The 18,819-nt window shown below is 37.9% G+C and overlaps 2 protein-coding genes across 3 annotated transcripts in view; one reads left to right on the top strand and one right to left on the bottom strand.

Moving 5' to 3' along the window:
- The window catches only part of cyfip1 (cytoplasmic FMR1 interacting protein 1), a 57,000-nt gene that overhangs the window by 32,304 nt on the left and 5,877 nt on the right, over window positions 1–18,819 (top strand). Inside the window, exons 18-23 of the mRNA XM_041790692.1 lie at window positions 3,872–3,968; window positions 4,842–4,918; window positions 5,660–5,768; window positions 5,857–5,976; window positions 6,068–6,267; window positions 7,621–7,708. Of these exons, the coding sequence (XP_041646626.1) occupies window positions 3,872–3,968; window positions 4,842–4,918; window positions 5,660–5,768; window positions 5,857–5,976; window positions 6,068–6,267; window positions 7,621–7,708 (691 nt within the window). The remainder of the gene's footprint in view (window positions 1–3,871; window positions 3,969–4,841; window positions 4,919–5,659; window positions 5,769–5,856; window positions 5,977–6,067; window positions 6,268–7,620; window positions 7,709–18,819) is intronic.
- On the bottom strand, window positions 9,865–16,760 carry LOC121511861 (fibronectin type III domain-containing protein 9). 2 transcript variants are annotated; one of them, XM_041790695.1, is made up of 3 exons: window positions 15,941–16,760; window positions 14,815–15,028; window positions 9,865–10,965 (listed from the first exon to the last, which is right to left on the bottom strand). In XM_041790695.1, the coding sequence occupies exon 3, from the start codon at window positions 10,875–10,877 to the stop codon at window positions 10,239–10,241; it is 639 nt and encodes a 212-aa protein (XP_041646629.1). In that variant the 5' UTR covers window positions 10,878–10,965; window positions 14,815–15,028; window positions 15,941–16,760; the 3' UTR covers window positions 9,865–10,238. The 2 variants fall into 2 exon arrangements, with proteins under 2 accessions (XP_041646629.1, XP_041646628.1); XM_041790694.1 differs by having other exon boundaries at window positions 14,815–14,947.

Raw genomic sequence — 18,819 nt, 5'->3', positions numbered from 1 at the left:
TGCTCAAAAGTCAGTTTCTTATCGATTATAGAGCCTAAGTACTTATAGGACTCTACCATTTCAATGTTCTGTCCGTTGATCATAGTGCTGGCAGAAGAAGGAGGGGAGTTTCTGAAATCAATCAGCATGTCTTTTGTCTTGGTCACATTAAGTAATAAGAAAGATTCCTGACACCAGGTTGTAAAATAAGCAATAATGAGACCATGAGAGAGGTTCTCACTGTTCCACAAGCTAACAATTACAGTATCGTCCAAAACTTTAAAATATGGCGGTTTTCATATGTGCTCCTGCAGTCATTCGTATACATGATATAAAAGAGAGGAGATAGAACACATCCTTGGGGAGACCCTGTGGATGTTACAGACAAACCAGAAAGTTCACCATTTACTTTCACTCTCTGAGTCCTGAACAGAAAATCCAAAATCCAACCAGCAATCCTATTATCAAGGCTGATTTGGTCAGTAAGTTTCCTGACAAGCAGAGGAGGCTGAATAGTGTTGAAGGCTGAGGGGAAATCAACAAATAATAATCTAGCATGAGTGTTAGAGCCCTTAAGGTGACGATAAATTTGATTAAGCAAAGTTAATGTGGCATCTTGGACACCCCTCTTAGTTCTATAAGCAAATTGCAAAGGATCCAGCGGATGTTCAGTCCTGTTTAATATTTCATTTTTGATCAACTTTTCAAATGATTTCATTACTAAGGAGGCCAGAACAATGGGCCTGAAATCATTCAAGGTGTTTGGACTAGATGTTTTAGCAACAGGGACTATAGTGGCCTGTTTCCACTTTGCAGGGACTCTCTGCAGAGAAAGAGACAAGGTAAAAATATAAGTAAAGATAGGCCCCAACTGCTCTGAGCAATGGATGAGCATACGGCTGCCGATATTATCAGGGCCAGCACTTGTTTTAATTTTATAGTGTTTAAAGGAGTTGACAACAGTGCGAACATTTAAAAAAAGACACTGATTCGCTAAAATGAGACAAAGACTTCTTTAACAAAGCAGTTTCATTCTTAAAATCGTGCACATCAAATCTACAATAAAAGTTATTAAGCTCATTAGCCAAGACTTGATCAGAGGAGAATCCCTCTAAGGATATGTTTTTCTTGACATTGCTTGCCTGCCCTGTCATTATCTTGAGGCTTTCCCAATCTACATTATTAAACCGCATCTACCTCAGATTTGTGGTCCTTTTCAGCTGCCCATTGTTTGAAGGTTACCAAAGCAAGTTAGCCACCCTGTGTCATTCCTAATTTCACATTTTATTTAAAGGAAATTCACTTGTCTCGTTTTGGAGATAGAAAACAAAATATAGCAATAACTAAAGCCTCTTGTTATGAGAAAAGCTGTTAAAAATCTTCCTCACTTAAAACAAAATTGGTCCCTCATATTTTTATTCATTTTGGGTAAAAATGGTTAGCAACCTGATGGCTGTATAATAGAACAACATTGTTAGCTGATGATGCCCAAATCTTAGCATCTGTGCTATTAACAAGCATTAAGAGTTTAAATAGGGCCTCTGTGTCTTATTGGTGCATATGCAGTCAAAGAGTTCTTTGCCTCAGTCCCTGAAGGCTGCCAAAATGTGGCTGACCTACACTCAATTCTACGCCTGAAGGCATATGGTGTAGAAACAGATGGAGTAGAGAAGCTGCTGCTCTGCTGACATGAGGCTTCTAAGTGAACAGACAGAGCTGAACATTTCCCTTTCTTTTATACAAAGTTTTCTGCTACAATAGTTATATACAGCAAGACATTGGGGAAACAAGACAGTCAAAAAATAGACTGATAATTTCTGTACATTTTTGATATCTACAGCTGTTTCCATATTGTCATTTCAAACAACACACATTTACAACACACTAGAAAAACAGCCTTTGTTCACATTTTATTCAGAAAAGATTCACACAGTGTTGCTTTTGACAGCAGGAGATTTTTTTCATGAGAGAACACTACTTAAGCATGCAGACAAAAGAAACAACAGAGATTAGACGTACCACTTAGTGCCCACGGATTGACTTAAAATTAAAGTAAACCCTCCATCAAGCAGTAAAGACTGTTTTTACTTAAATCTTTGTATAATGGCTCTGAAGTTATTGTGAAGCAGCAATTACTGTATGTGTATGCCAGCACATAATGAATGATTGTGGCTTTCACCAGTTAATCTAGCCATTTACCTTTGATGCATGTCATACTGATCTCATTCTTACATACATTCACAGAGGCAAAATACGTCACAAACAGACAAAGACAATGAAAAATAAAAATTTATGGGGTGGCTTAACTTGAGAATATATCCAGTCAAATGTCTGTTATTTTGGTCCAGGGTCAAAAGAAAGTAGTGTCCTCCTCTGCAATGTCTATCAGTTTCTCTTAGCAAACAGCTAAGCTTCTTTTTTGCAAACAGTGAACTGTAGTTTGTGTGACACTTTACAGGGCGTAGTTGTCAGTCAAACAGCCCACTGCTCATTCAATTACAGCAAGATACTTTTTACGGAGATGAGATGCTGCCTTTTTGCTAGAATTTGAGCAGGAGAGAGGAAAAAGAATGAGCTGCAGTCAGTTATTTGGTTGTGTTTATTCTGTGGTCTGTAAAAGTTGTTCAATATAGTGGGGTTAACAAAAATGCGGTTTTCTTTTAGCTTTAAGCATATAGCTATTTTGACTTTCAAATTAACAGCTATGGATCTGTTATTCTCAGCAATCAATCCTTACCTAGTTTTTGTTTGGCTCTGTTATGTAATGTTTGTGACAGAGGTTTAAAATTTTGAAGGTCTAAATTTAAATTGATTTTTTTTAAAGGTTGTAAACACAATCTTTCCATCAGATTATCTAAAACATTCGACCATCAACTTTGAATTAACCATGTAGAAAACAACACAACAAATAGTGCAATAATGTCAGGGTCCTGCATAAAGTAGCTCAATGTTTTTGGTAATAATTACTCAGTAACTATGTCTTCCCTTGACAAAATTGAATTCCATACTCACACTAAAGCTTCGATATTTACCATATCATGGGGAATTAAAATATTACTTACTAAACCCCCTAGCTGGCTACTTTTTCCCACAGTCTAACTACTCAATATTTCTGTGGAAAAATATGACTAGTCTTTTGTTGTAAGAGGTTTTCCTTTTTCTTTTTATGCCCATGTTACCATCCAATACAGCAAAGTAAAAGACATCCCTTAAATGTTTAATAGTTAAACCTATGATCAAAAGTGCTACAATTTTGAACAAGCAAGTTGCCCCTCTGAGTCTCATCCTATTTCTAACCTGCTTGAAGGTTTTAATTTTGCAACAGAGACCTTAGTGATATAACTTTTAAGACTTGTTACCAATCTGAGGCTTAAAGTAAACTGAATGTTTGTATTTTTAACTTGTGTATTTCATACTGGACTCTGTGTGAAAATGCATAAAAATTGGGATTAACCATAATGTGTGTTTTAAATCTTTGCAGCAGGATTATGTTGATACAGGGCAGGTTTTACGTAAGCCATTAAGCACTTCAGCTGGCATGAATCAAAAGTGCTGTCATTCAACTCCACCAAAATGCTTTAAAAAAGTCTCATTTAATTATGAAAGTACTTAATATTTGCACTTATCTTTTTATGAAACCCAATAAATTTGTATGTCTGTTTTTATATGTATTCAGCCAAGTGGTGCAGTGTCACTGAACAGTGATTAACACTAAAATGAATAATGAGGAGGCCATCTATGTGATTTAACTGTATGCACATTCACATATTTTCAGCTTATATGAGTCAATATGGTGGCTGCTCTTTTTATGTTAGCTCTCCTTTCTTCTGTCTTTTCTTTCTAAACAGAGGCACTTTGGAGTAAAACTTTCTTCTTCTTTGTCTCCCTTTAGGTATGTACTGTATCCACTGGATCTGTACAATGACAGTGCACACTACGCCCTGACCAAATTCAAGAAGCAGTTCCTCTATGATGAAATTGAGGCAGAGGTAATAAAAATTATAATATGTCGCAACTAAAACTATTTTGATAGAGAAGAAACATCACAGATTATCATATGTCTAGGAAAGAGGAAGGCTTAGGCCATCTTCCCTTTTCATGTGATTGTGATTGTAATGCAAAGCATTTCTAGTCATTATGTAACAGCTGATAATGAGCACCCCTAAGACCAGGTTTTCAAATGGTGTGCCTTGAGTCAAGTGTAGGTGTGCTGTGGGAATTTGTACAACCATACATTATTATTATAGCTAGGGCCTAAACAACAACTCAAGTTACTGTAACATGTTTAAAATAGGCTATTTTGAATGCATATTGATACAGTGTGCCTTGAGATTTTGGCTTGATCTTAGGTGTGCCTAGGGCAAAAATAGTTGAAAACCACTGCCTTGGACTAACCTTTATCTCTCTTGGCTAGTGATAGCAGGGGCCAGGACCTAGAGGTATTATGTTTCTGAGTTTTCTGTCCGGTCCATTCTTCAGAGCCTAATATCTAAAGAATGCTTTGAAGGATTTTCTTCAAACTTTGCACAAATTTTCTCTCTGGCTCAAGGATGATCAGATTAGATTTTGGAGTCACAAGGTCAAAGAGGCATATAACCACAAGCAGAAGTTCTGTTTTTTTATTTTTTACTAGGCATGTCTTAAGCAAAGGAAAATTAGTTGTTTTATTGTGGACCGAAGTTTTACACCATGTTTAATTTATTCTGTTCCTAAATGATCTTAATATATTGCTACATAAGCCATATTTTAAGAAGTTGTGAAAATTGTGTTCTAGGATAAGTTTTCTTTCTTGCTTAATGTCACTCACCAGACTGAAATAGTTATTCTCAAACACATCGATCAAACTTGTTTTGTCATTGCAGGTGAACTTGTGCTTTGATCAGTTTGTCTACAAGCTGGCTGATCAGATATTTGCTTACTACAAGATTCTAGCAGGAAGGTAAATGAGACATTCATATGGATTTCTTTTCCTTATTGATAATATAATTTTCAATAATTGTAAAATGAGTTTCCCTGAGGTACAATGCAGTGAATTTTAACAGGGGTACTTGACATAGAAAGAGTAAAATGGACCGATGACGGAGACTGTTTTTTAAAGACAATATAATCAAATCCACATTCTAGCACTGACATAAATGCCTTTCTCAGGGCAATTCAGGGTGCATATTGGTTCTGTATGTTTTTACATGTAGTCTGTATAAACCTGGAACATAACGATCCAAGTAAAACCACTTAAATTGTTGTGACACTGATTTAGCCTTTTTTTATTGTCTTGATAATCAGACCACACCAATGGTATTCAGCCTTTTTCCTCGGCACCCCTCAGTGCTCCAAACTCATATCTCACAAGCTAAGCCACCCAGGACCCATATAAAAAAATGATGCATCAATGTTTATTGTTTTTATTGATCAAATCCTAAGAGAATGGGCCTATATAAACTTAATCTTACCAGATGATCTATGTATAAACTATCCCTTCTGTGTAACATTTATTATAACCAATAAGGAAAAACTTACTTGAAACTTGGCCGTTGGTGTTATTGTCAAAGATTTAGGGACACGTCAGACAAAAATGCACTTACTTGCATAAAAACTGTCAAAAACATGCAAAACTTGACTTCAGGGGGGATGCCTTTATGATAAACTTGAGTCTTAATGACACTCTGCTTACATATTTCAGTCTTCTGTTGGACAAACGTTTAAGAGCAGACTGTAAGAATCAAGGAGCTAACATCCCCTGGCCGGCCTCCAATCGCTACGAGACGCTGCTGAAGCAACGCCACGTCCAGGTATTAAATGCACCCATCATACCTGCTACCATTGAAATTATTTTTACTTCACAATTAACCAACCTTACTGACTCATTCTGTATTTCAGCTTCTAGGCCGCTCCATTGATCTGAACAGACTCATCACTCAGAGGGTTTCAGCTGCTCTGCACAAATCTCTGGAACTCGCCATAAACCGCTTTGAGAGTGAAGACCTCACCTCAATCATGGTTTGTTTAATTTCTTCAAAAATTATTGACTCCTTCTGCAATCGATGAGTGTGTATCAGCTCTAACTTTTTTGCTGTTACTTTCTTTAAAGGAACTGGAAGGTCTTCTGGAAATAAACCGAATGACACACAAGCTTCTCAGTAAGTTTCTGACTCTGGACAGCTTGGATGCCATGTTCAGAGAGGCTAACCACAACGTGTCGGCGCCCTACGGCCGGATAACTCTGCATGTCTTCTGGGAGCTCAACTACGACTTCCTGCCAAACTACTGCTACAATGGTTCCACCAACAGGTGAGTTTGAGTCACTATCAGCTGGCATGTAAATAATCCACTCTCCTCTCTGTAATGTGAAAAAAATGTCCTCTCAAGGTAACTTTGACACTAATTTAAAATACTGGTTTAGTTTTCAGTTTAAAGAGTACATTTTTCAGGTTGTAGAGTGCTTGTTGAAGAATTTCAACAACGTTCTGTGCTTTGTCAGCAAAACAATCCAAGACTGCCGTTAGCATAAAAATGGGCATTACTGTCAGACAATAGATGGTGTTGTTGATATGTAATGTAAAAGTACAGTGCCCAACACAGGGGCTTGTAGAACTTCTTTTGATACTTATAAGTACACTGACTGATTACCTTCTAATATAAAGCACTTTTGTCTGTTAGATAATCATGCAGACGACTTGCCATCTTTCTAAATTGACTAGATTTACCTTTGGTAATTAATTGGCACTTTACAGATAATGAATGATTGAAACCCTTGATGATTCATCTGTGCTTTCATAATGTGCCACAGATTAAGCAGTGAAAAATCTAGCCTTGCCTTTGAACTGGTTATAAATGTCTAGTTTAAACACTGTGGTGTTGGTGAAGTGGTAGAGCAAAGAGATTAATAATTTATGACAGGTTTTGTAGTGTTTGTAATCTGACTTTCATATGCAAGAAAAATCAAGCTTAAGCTGTGAGATGAGGACTAGGAAAATATTGTACCTGTGCTCTTATCAGGGTTTTGGAAAAGCTGAATTGTGTCCAATCATCTGAGTTTAAATTCTGGCTAATGCATTCCTCTCATCACAGACTGATTATCTTGTCCACACTACAACAGGAATCTTCACTCCATCCTGCAGATTCTGCATCTATGTGCAGATATCTGTCTGTGGAGATTATGATGTTTAGAAGATTAAAAGTTGAAATACAATAAAGTCGCAGTGTTCAGGGTGGACAGGGGCAGAAAATAACTCTTTAAGCTTCTTATATGGTGCTCATATAGATCCACATCCCTGATTGAAGCAGACTATTATTTTATATGAATCAAGAACCAGAATCCAAGCCATAGAAGAAACATTTTAATCTGTGGATGAAAAGAGGTGAGTGGTCAGTAGGGTCATATGAAATAAGCTATAACAGGCTCTGTACAGACTGCAAACAAACAAAAACACAGTTTGAACTTGTTCACACTGCTGTTCTAACCATAAATGTTTCACTTGATCATGTATAAGCATTATGCTTTGGTTGATCTGTAGCAGTTAAAGGAGGAGAACAGTAACACCTACTTTATTTAAACCTCCTGTCATGTTTTATCTGGAACACCATATTTAAAATTTTAGATAGTAGTGCTACATGTTTGATGTATCTTTTTTGTGGTTTCAGGTTTGTGCGCACCGTCCTGCCTTTCTCTCAGGAGTTTCAGAGGGACAAACCACCCAACGCTCAGCCTCAGTACTTGTACGGATCAAAGGTAAGCAAGTTTTCTTTTCTATTAGCTACACTCAAATAGAGAACATGGTCCTCTTATTAAGTCGGATACCTTATGTATAGCATGTTTTAATTGTATGGGTTTTTTTGTCAGTAATATTGAATATGAAAATTTTAAGTAGAAAAGCAAAATGATTGGGATACAATGCATTAAAAAGTCTCAATGGCATAGTTTACGGTCCAAAAATGGACATGTTTCAAAGAAAAAATCTTCTGCGAGACCTGGGTACACCCAAGAGATCCAACTGTGCACAGGTTATAGTTTAAAACAACTGATTATGCAGTAAGCGCACACTCATACAAGGTTATCTATATACTGTGCCCAAGCACTCCTGACCCCCAAAGTTAAGTTTATCTAACTAGTATGAGGGCTCAATACTGCATTTAGGCATTGTATACTTTCTTGGCCCTGCAAGACTAGTGAAAATTGGGCTTCAGCAAGGAAGGATTGGTCAGGTGGCGCCCAAGCATGGATGCACATGGACACGAACATTCAAATACAACACAACCATTCCTCTTGACAACCGTTTTGAACAATGGCTGAGTTTCAGAGGGCTTTATCTGGCCAAAACAACTCAAAGCAAGCCACAAACTGAGTCTAATAACAGTCAAGTTATCCGTGTATTTCTTCTTTTGCTGACTCTGTGCAACTTTGTCTTTAAAATGATGTGTATCATATTATGAGGCGGTAATGTATTCATGCTCAGGCTTGGTTGTGCAAGGAGCAATGTTACTACAGGCTACTGAGGGGCTGGGGAGAAGGACGAGCTTGCTGGGACAAGTGCGGGTGCAACCTAACACTGTGTCAAACATGCAGTATGGTGTGCTCTCCACACTGCAATCATTCCTTCAATTGTCTGCCCTATGAATTTCACGCTTCCCTTGTTAAAAATGTAAAGATTTGCACTTTAATTTTGAATTCAGAGAAACAGAAGTGATGTACTTTGCCTTTTTGCAACGGTGAATGGAAAGTTTGGCCTCCAAAATAACACAAGACTAGATTTAATTTTGGTAGGGCTTTGGCAGTGGTCATCAGTTAAAATTCTTGGAGGTCTGAGTCAACAAAATTTCCTTAAGGAATGGTCCAGCATATAATCCCATCTAACCTGTAATATAATTCATTCCAATTCATGAAAAACATTAACAACAACAATATTTAAAGCCTAACAACTTAAAAGGAACATTGTAGGTTATTTTCAACTTCTTCAGATCAGATGTCAGTGTGGATGTTCAAAAACGTGTGCTTTGACCTATAGTAATGTTTGACATTACTGCATTTAATGATCGCAAGTGTATTAAAATATAGGGGGCATCCTGGTTTTAATCCACTCAAGAGAAGAATGAACTTGTAACCTGATTAAAGTCTCTTTGGCGTTGTCATCTTTTCTTAGTTGAAAGCTCAGCGTCTCTACTTGTATGTCACTCGCTTCCTCTGCTTTCTGAAACATCCCCGACCTTTCTGTAGCTTCAGGCTGCTTCCACACCCCCTGTCTTCACCAGCAGTGCCTCGTCTGAGTCAAGCATCTGATTGGCAGAGTAGTGTCAAGATGAGATGAGAGAAGCTGATTAGTGACCCCAGAGCTAGAGCATAATCTTTAAAACACAGATATGGATACTATTAAAGCAGCACTATCTCCACTTGGTAAAGCAAGCTGAGGAAAGTGAAAAAAAATTATGAAAATCTTCCCATCAGACACTCCTGATATCTTGCCATCCCCCAGTCAGACCAGGGTCTTTTGCCTTATGACAGCTGGATTCAGCTCCAGACCCCTGTGACCTCAATAAGCATTATAGATAATGGATGGATGAATGTTCAAAGCCCCCAAAGCTCACTGGTTAGAGAGGGTATATAACTTAAGAATGAATCCTTATCGGTTAGCCGTTATTCTCACAGAGAGCCTTTGCTTAATGTCATTTTTTTCTTTCCTTGCTTCGGTTAAGGTTCCAGCTTACACTTCTATAAACTGTAAAAATACCCCAGAAATAATCTGATATGTTTTTTACACTGAGCAAGATAATACACTTTTTCCCTATAAAGTTCCATGTAAAATACTCCATATTAATTTTATTCAGCAATCTAAAGGTGCAAATTGCAAGCTTCTGCATCACAGTGAGCATGGCATTACATAACCAGTCCAATCCTTAACTTGTAATATGTTGCATAATTAAAATGTCAGCTTATCTGCATGTTACAATGGCAAAACTGTTCATTTGAAGCTGCTGAAAATATTTTAGACCTTAGCATTTCTAAGTCAGTTAAGATCAGTATGAACCCCTGATTTCTGCTAAAAAACAAACCAGTAAGCGCCTGAACTTTTATAGAGAAAATCTTTATTTTGGCCTAATAAATTTATGAGTTTTAAAACAGTTTCTATTACTATTAAATCAAGAATTTAATATTTTTCTCTCCATGTCACCTCCTGAGCTCAGTAGGATTTCATTAGTGTATTATAGGACTTGTTGGTGTTTTAGTCCGTGCAAAACAATGCCATCATGACCTTAATCCAGATGATTCATACTGGCTCACTGCCCGACAGCTTAGCAAGCGTCCTCAGCTCATGGTCCTGGGTAATTACATGGCTGCCTCTCTGCGTGGAGAGGAGGGGACGCTGGATGTTGGCAGCATGTTTGGAGCTGTCGGTGCTGCTGCGTCTGTGTGTGTAGAGACGACCTGACCCAGACATGTCTTGGTGGTTTGAGTTGGTGATCACGTTACAGCCGCCTCCACCCTGACCAGGGAAGGGGCAGATGTTGTGGAGACACCCCCACATCAGGATGCCAGCGATGACCAGCAGCAAGAGGCAGCAGGTCAGCCACACGCCCACAGCAAACTCCCAGCCAGCTCTGTCATGACCTTCACTGCTCTCACTCAGAGTGCTGAACACCTGGCACTGATCCTGCACCGGATTGGCTGCCTGACATGTCACACACAGGAAGTAGGCGGTCTGAGGAAGGAGGTTACCCACGTGCGTGCTGGTCTGGCTGACCGGGATTCGATCCTCGTGCATGAAGCTCTTGCGTTTGTAGCTCATGACGAGGCTGTTCAAGTTTGGGTGGTACATGACACTGTAGAAAGTGTCGAGGCAGGTGGGCGACGCTGGCCATTTCACTTTGGCTGTGGTGGACGAGATGTTGTAGACTGTGATTCCCATGATGCAAGGATTGATCTATAGTCTGTGTCTAGAGTCCAGATGTAAGTATGTCCTCAGTTATCAAAGCGGGGCATTAAAAAAATTAAACCTTAAAAAGAGAGGACAAAGAATGAGACATTTCAAAATAGATTGAAATTAAGTAGTCAGAAGAGTATCACAAATAAGCTGTAGAAAAATAGTGAAGGATGAATTTTATTATGGAGAGAGAGAAAAGTTGTTGTTGTGACTTTCCACAAGATGCAAGATGAGAATTAACTGCAAAAGGAATCTAATTCTAGTCTTGTACTTTGTATATAGACCCTCTTCAAGTTGCTGACATTATCGCAATCAGCTAACTGGCCGCATTGTCAAATGGTGTAAACACGAACAAACTTTTAAGCTACATACATTTAGTACACACTTTATGCCCACTGTCGGTACAAATTGGAAGAAGAACCCCACCTATAGCTCACGTATCTTAGATCAGATAACAATGGAGCTTGTTCTGCACTTAGCATTTATGCTGTTTAACCTCCAAATCAAAGCCTGATGTGGTAGTGATGGATTATATGCAAATTAGTCGACTCTACATGCCAGCTCTTATATGTGAATGATGGGAGCTGGCTCCTGTTTGAGAGCTGAGTAAAGTTCATGCACACTTAAAAATCATAGGATAAAGCATTGCAAGAATCTGGTTCATTTAAAGTCCTTGTAAAGTGAAAAACAATCTTTGTTTTAGGTTGGTTGTATGAAAGGCCACTGTGTTATGAACCACCAGGACAAATTTCATTCATGAGAAACATCTAGAAGCTTGTAAGATTAAGCTTCAAAATCATGGAAAATGAGGAAGTAAAATCTGCTCCAGGATGGTGTGGGCATGTTGGTTGAATGAGCTGAAGCCACGCCCACTCACGAGAAATATGATCCTATCAAATTTTCAAAAATGCTTCTGATCAGAGCACAGCCTGCCTGGCTTTGTGCCAGAGCAGAGAGACAAAAGTTGGGGATTAAATTTACTGTTTTTCTGATTCAAATCTCTCTGTGATGATGCTTTTAATGACCCATAAGCCACTGTGGTTGATGGATTTGGGAAATTTACCTCACAGTGAACAAAAACAGCATATAGCTGGCTTTTCACTTTCAATGAAGGCAAGGACATCAGCCAACAACAGACTACTGAGTTGAATTGCTCTGTGATTTTATATCGCTGTAGCCTTAGGGTGATGTCATGGGCTCCTATATTTGCATTGCCCAAATAAAACCAAGCCAGGAAAGAGATGACCAACATTTTACCGGTCTTTTTAAAAAAATCAGTCTCACATAGATCTCAGTGTTTCCTCATGTTTATAGCAACCTTATGACAACATATCTAGTCTGTTAAGACACAAAGTTTGGATTTCACTTTGCCGGGACTTTAAAGAAGCCAGACTGTTAACAACTGATCTTGGGACCTGAAAGAACCAGCTCTTTTAACTGAACTGAGTCCAGTGATCCAGATCATATCATCCCTTTTCCATCTGGATTGAGGTGTACACATGCAAGACAGATTCAGGCTACTCTTGCATTGTCTAGGCCTGATTGTGCAACTTTGAGAAATCCGATTTTTTACATTTTCAGTTGGACTAACACGTTTACATTAATTTTGACAGTCCAGGTTTGGTGAGACTAAAATAAGAATTTGACCTTTTCTAATGTCAGCGTACTGTATCTGTTTTACTACTGAAATTTTCATGGGATGCAAGTTGGTACAGTGGTTAGTGCTGTTTCCTCACAGCAAGAAGATTCCTGGTTAGTACTCTGGTCAGACGGGGCCTTTCTGTAAGGAGTTTGCATGTTCTCCCCTTGCATGCTTGGGTTCTCTCTGGTTGCTTTCACAGAGCAAAGACATGCTCTTTATGTTAATCAATGACTCTAACTGGGCCAAAGGTATGAGCATAACTGGATGTTTGTCTCTACATGTCAGCCCTGTGATTGCTTACTAGCCCAGGGTGAACCCTGCCCTGCTCCCAGTGACTACTTGGATCAGCCTTGGCACCTTGCGACCTCAAACAGGATAAGCAGTGTGGAGAATGGATGGATTGATGGATGGATATATGTCACTTACTGTCACTTCAAACTCATAGTAGAAGCAGGCGGTTTAGTTCAGTGGTTAAATTAAGCTTCCCATGTTTAGAGGCTTTACCTTGAATCAGCACCCCTAATGGACTTTTCTAGACATGAAAGACACCTCAGCCCTTTATCCCTAACTCTAATAATAAATCAGCATGGGAAGTTTTTTTTTTTTTTGACACAATTTCTTCCAACGGAGCTACTTTATTTTTAAAAGGCAAGAGAGAGTGAAAAAAAGTTTTTGTCCTTTCAGTAGCTAAATTGTAATTATAATTTGCTTTATAGTTAATATTTTTACTTTATTATCAAATGTAAATTAGAAATAGTCCTCACATTTTCCTCTATGATTACTTGCATCAAGACGTTTCCTCTTTAGTGCATAAAGCTTCCATGTTCAAGTGATTACTTTTTTATTTTCCTGTCACTGAAGAGCTAGAGTGAAGTATTGTGCGAAACCTGAAGATAAAGCCTTCTCTTTCAAGAGGTGAAAGCAGATAAAAGTAGCAAATTTGCACTTACATTTGTCTACTCTATTTGATTATCTTTCCTCTGTCTATATTAACAAGTATCTTGGTTGGCCTATAAGGCACTAAAAATTGAAAAAAATCAAAATTAAACAATAATTGAAGCACAACATCACAGCCACAGTGAACATAACCAAATAGAATAAGTTGCAGAGCACAGTATGAAGGATTATCTGAAGGTAAATTTGATAGTGGGAGGGAGGTGAGTGATGCACAGATGTTCAGCAAACAGAACATAACACACACAATCATTCATAAAGCTCATCTATGCCGTAACGTCACCTGTTAGAGGGCGAGAGATGATCTGTTAACCTTAGGCATTTTAAACCCCTCTGGTTAGTTTTTGATATATTAAAACTAGCTCTTATCCTATCAACATAAACTCAACACATCCTCAGCCCAATTTCTTAGAATTAGAAATACTTTATTAATTCCTGGGGAAAATATGGGGGGTTGTTGTAAAGAGTATGGACATAAAATAATAAATAAATACAAGTAAGAAATATGTTTACTTACATGTATGGTAAGAAAATCTTCACAATTTAAAAAAGCAAATAAAAGTGGAAATACAGGCAGCAAGTTCATAAATGTGAAGTTTTGCATATTTGAAAAATATGAATCGTCAGTTTGGTTGTTGTTTGCTGTTTTGCTTAAGCTGAGAAAGGGGTTTTTAAATCAACCTTAGTGTCTAAAATGAGTAAATTAGTAACATGTTCAGAAAACAATAATGTCAAAAGGCATATAGTCAGGAAATTTCAGTTGTAACAGCATGTTTCAAATGCAACTTTCCCAGTTAAGACTTCAAATTTCCCAATCAAAAGATTCAGTAAATGCCTCAGATACACACTTAACATTGCTTCAGTTGTAGGTTTAGAAAGAGAACATAATTTTCTGAATGGAAATGCTTGTTTTAGGAAACTTAGGCTGTTATATTTTTCGATACTTTGACATGACTTGATACCACATGACACATTTTCTGTTATGTTAATGATTGATGGAATCAAAAAGTACCAAAAATTTAACCAAAATTCTTATCTTGAGCTAAATTTTAAACCAAAAGCTTCTGTAGTGAAAAGGAGCACTTTTGGTCTCAGCACTGAAATGTTAACAATGCATTGTTCATTGTGGAGGAGTTAACCAACATTTTTGTCATATAAAAACAAGAAACTGTCTGTTTGCCTGGAATTGCTCTTTTTGTCATTGTGGTCCCAAAGCATGTAGCAACACTGTGACTTTTACTAGTATTCTTTCCAAGTTCAAAATTGTCATATCATGACAACCCTGTAATAGAATAACTCTTGCTGATCAATAAAAAAGGTACTCACCAGAAAACAGCACCAGCACTTGTTGAAACCACTGATTTGCCTCCCGTAGTCTTGTTATCCGGTCATTCTGGTGTTTACTCCTTTAGGCTAAGAGCTGCTGGCTCCAAAAAATCTCTGTGCTCTCATCCTGCAGCTGTAGTGAGAGTGATGTTGGATTAGGGCAGCAGCAGCTTCGAATCTGTGCCATCCTGGAGGGGGCGGGGGGCTCAAATCTCTTACAGTGGATGATGGAGTAAAAAATAGTTCATTCAAATAAAATGGACACTTTTAATAGGACATGAAATGTTGTTGCTTTGCACTTCTTTTTCTTTGCTTTCTTGATTTTTTTTTTTTACTGGAAAGTCTAACTAGACAGTGAAATTAGATTGACCGTGTATTTAAGACCATAACTTTCATATAAGCCGTGGTTTCTGGAAATATAAGTGCAGGATATTGGGCAGGGGGAGGGGGGATTTGTTCCATCTGTTGAGCAGCAAAATCTCTCCACTACCGTCCAGATTGTCATGTGGATATTCATGGTCCCCATAGGATGTTTCATAACGTTTCTCTGGTCAGAATTTTCTCATATATCCCATCTGTGAGTGTTTGTTCTTAAACATTGATTAGAAGCAATCCTTAGTTATGAAAACACACTGGTGCTAGTGTTGACTGAGAATTTCAAGGCTTGCTTTTCCCCATTAAAAAAGGGATTGAAGGGATGTCACGTGTTATTGAGCGGCTTGTGATTTATCCCATCGCTACTGTAATGCAAACGCAAGGAACTTTGCAAAACTAGATAAAGAAAGATTTTTATTTTAATTTTTTTTACCAATGAACCCTGCTGACCTTGTTTTCTGACATATGAAGTATGCTAGGACATCTTCTCTCGGAAACAATCTGAAATTATTTTTGTTTTAATGATGATGTCCTGAAGAACAAATTTTTGAACGTCAGGAGGCAGTTTTAGGTTTAGGATACCACTTTAGTTCAGACAGAATTCAGTATCTAAACATCTATTTGGCTGGGTTCCTATAACTGTTGTTACCATCATTTATGGTCCCCTGAGGAAGGAAGAAAAGGTCATGCCTGGAGTCTTACTCCATGCTACAAAAGTTGTTCATGCAATAGGATACCCACACATACTTACACATTCTCCACCCCAGCAGGTTAACAAGCTGTGCCATAGTAGGTGACGGTTATTATTCAAAGCTTAGAAACTTAGCACAGAAAGTAAGGAAATTTGTGTTTCGTAGATTATTTCCTTGTTGTAACAATGCTTCTTTGCAATAGATCTTAAACAGTTGTAAAGCCTGTTTATTTCCCTTTTAAATGGTGCCACATTTGTAAGGAGCAATCAGGTGCCTGATTAGCACCTGATTGTCAGCACCTGTGAGCATAGCCCATAATGTTCACTGATGAGTCCAAATCCTTCCTACAGCAGTTGTAGGGTCTAAGTGCAGAGAAGAGGAAGAGAACACTATGCTGATTGCTGCACCAATAGAGTAACATCTTTTGGTGGAGGCACTGTGGGGCGGCATCTCCCTCACTGGAAAAATGAGGCTTGCCATCATTGGAGGCAATCTCAGTGCAGAGAGATATTGAGATGAGATTCTACAACCAGTGGCAATCCCATATCTCCACAGTCTGGACCGAACTCTTTCCTCCAAGATGACAAAACTTGCCCCTATAGCAACTACCAAGCGCAAATTTTATTACTTTTTATGTAAGGTTTAGAATAAAAAAATACATATACTAATAGCAGTTCATTGATTACAACACATTTTTGAAAAGCAATACAAAAATAAAGTAAATAACAAAAAGAATCAAACTATATGTAAAACAACAAATTCATTATTTTTCATATGTAAACACTACACGGCCTATGGATAAGAGCAGTGCATCATTACTTACTGGTTTCCAATGCGACTGCGCTCCCATTTCAAGGAAAACAAGCCATCAGATTGAACAGAGGTAGGTTAGAAAACCTTGGTAGCAAGGCTATTAAAAGCCTTTTTGTTGTGCTTTTTGCCTTAAACAATCAAAAAGCCATAATTTAAGGATTTTTTTGTTATTCTAAAATGATGAAAGAGTGTCAAAGAATAGTTGTGGTTTTTCTTTTGTTTTTTTTGTTTTTTTTGGCTAAAATTAGAACAGACTAAAGCGGGGAAATGTTGGACGAATGCTGTGTTCTTAATGACTTTAAGCTTGTGATTGCTCTGTAGTCTGCCTGCCTGTTAACAGCCCTTTCACACATTAACTAACTTACTAACACATTTAATTGTTTAGATCCAACACACATGAGGTATGTGATGACATCTCCAGTCACAAGATGGGACTATTCAGTTCAGTGGAGGGAGACTGAACACACACTCATGAACATCTATGGTTTTGTTTTTTCATATTGCTACAATGCAAGTATTTGCACATTATATGTTTATCTCACTGGCTCTTGGGTTTTGTCTCTCAATAACCATTAAACCTTACAAGTGTCATATATTAAACTTTTAAATCCCTAATATCCAATCCTTCCTGTTCATTTTTATGGAATGTTTTCCCCCAGAAAGGGAAGGTGCTGGCATTGTTTGGGCAAAGTACCTGGATGGGTTGCACTCATCCATACACAAATATTTAAAATGGAAAAAGTGGTGTTGACACAGTTCCCATGCCACCATTTCTTTATAAGGCTAATCAGATCACATTTTGATAATGGAATAAAAAGATGAAATCTGATGCGGATATTTTTATCTTAAAGCTGTCATCGAGATTGCATTTCAATTTGTCAATGTCCAATGCTCACATTTCTGGTAAAATACAGTTCTAAGTAAGGTTATCAAAATAACAGAGCTGGACAGTTTCAATCTCAGTGTCCATTTTGTCAATCCACAATGAGAATTAAACTGAAAAATTACAGAAAAGCATTAAGAGAGATCTTAACTATCTAAGTTGATTCATAGGGACAGAGTGTAGAACATGTTAAGCTCTAGGAACTCTCGCCCTGCATGGGAGTGTGTTTAATCCATGATGGGGATGCAGCCCAAGAAAGGCATTATTTCTTTTAGTGGCATGTCTGCTTTGACCTTGCCAGTGAACTTAACGCTTTTTAATTGCTTTAATGTGTGTGATTTTCGTGAGGAGCTATCAGGTCTTGATAACACAGATTCTGTTTCTGACCTGAACTGTGGAAAAGGCCCAGGTTTAATTAAAGATTTATTTGGGGGCTTTTTATGCCTTTATTTGAGAGATAGGACAGTGGATAGAGTTGGAAAATGGGGAGAAAATGGGAAATGAAAGAAGAGAACCATGGGTAAAATTTTAACCCAAGTTGCCTTAATTAAAGATAACAATCTCTGTACTTGGACCTTGCAGACATAACCAATAGGCTGCCAGCATCCCTTTTGTTCTATTTTTAACTCACCTCTTTATCTACATGGTGTTCCATGTCTCTGTAAGGCCTCTATTTTTATGCTTGTGTAAAAGAAATAATTGTTTTCTTAGGGATGCACTATATTGAATTCGATGTGCCGATATATACAGACTCCTTTTAGCTACTACCAATATGTATAAACACACTTTTTTTCAGTGCAAAAAATTCCGGTGTCTCCAGTTCAAAGAGGCTAAGTCAATCAGCGCTGAGAGAGGAGTGTTGAAGTAGACAGTCAAGATGTAAGGGATCTTTATTAGTTCCTAAAAATGTAAATTTACTGTGCAGACAGGAGCCTTGGCAACAGAAAGCCTGTAGATGATGTCTGGTAGTTGTTTAACATTTGGGGCTTCATTCAAAATGTTCATCATGGCTCATGTTGCATCTCCTTGAGTGTGTTGCAGCCTAGACATCCACCTTTACCTGATGGTACATTTAGCTGATATTTCAGGTCGACATGGGTTTTATACTGCCAATATGTATGGCTGATATATTGGCTGCAAATATACCAATATCATGTCAATATTATCATGCATCTCAACTTTTTTTTTCTTATTTTGGCTTTCATAAACCATTTTTATTTTGTGGATTTGTAAACATTGCAG

Source organism: Cheilinus undulatus, linkage group 7 (assembly GCF_018320785.1).
Source record: "Cheilinus undulatus linkage group 7, ASM1832078v1, whole genome shotgun sequence".
In the NCBI taxonomy this organism is placed as follows: Eukaryota; Metazoa; Chordata; class Actinopteri; order Labriformes; family Labridae; genus Cheilinus; species Cheilinus undulatus.
This window is presented reverse-complemented; position numbering and strand designations above follow the sequence as displayed.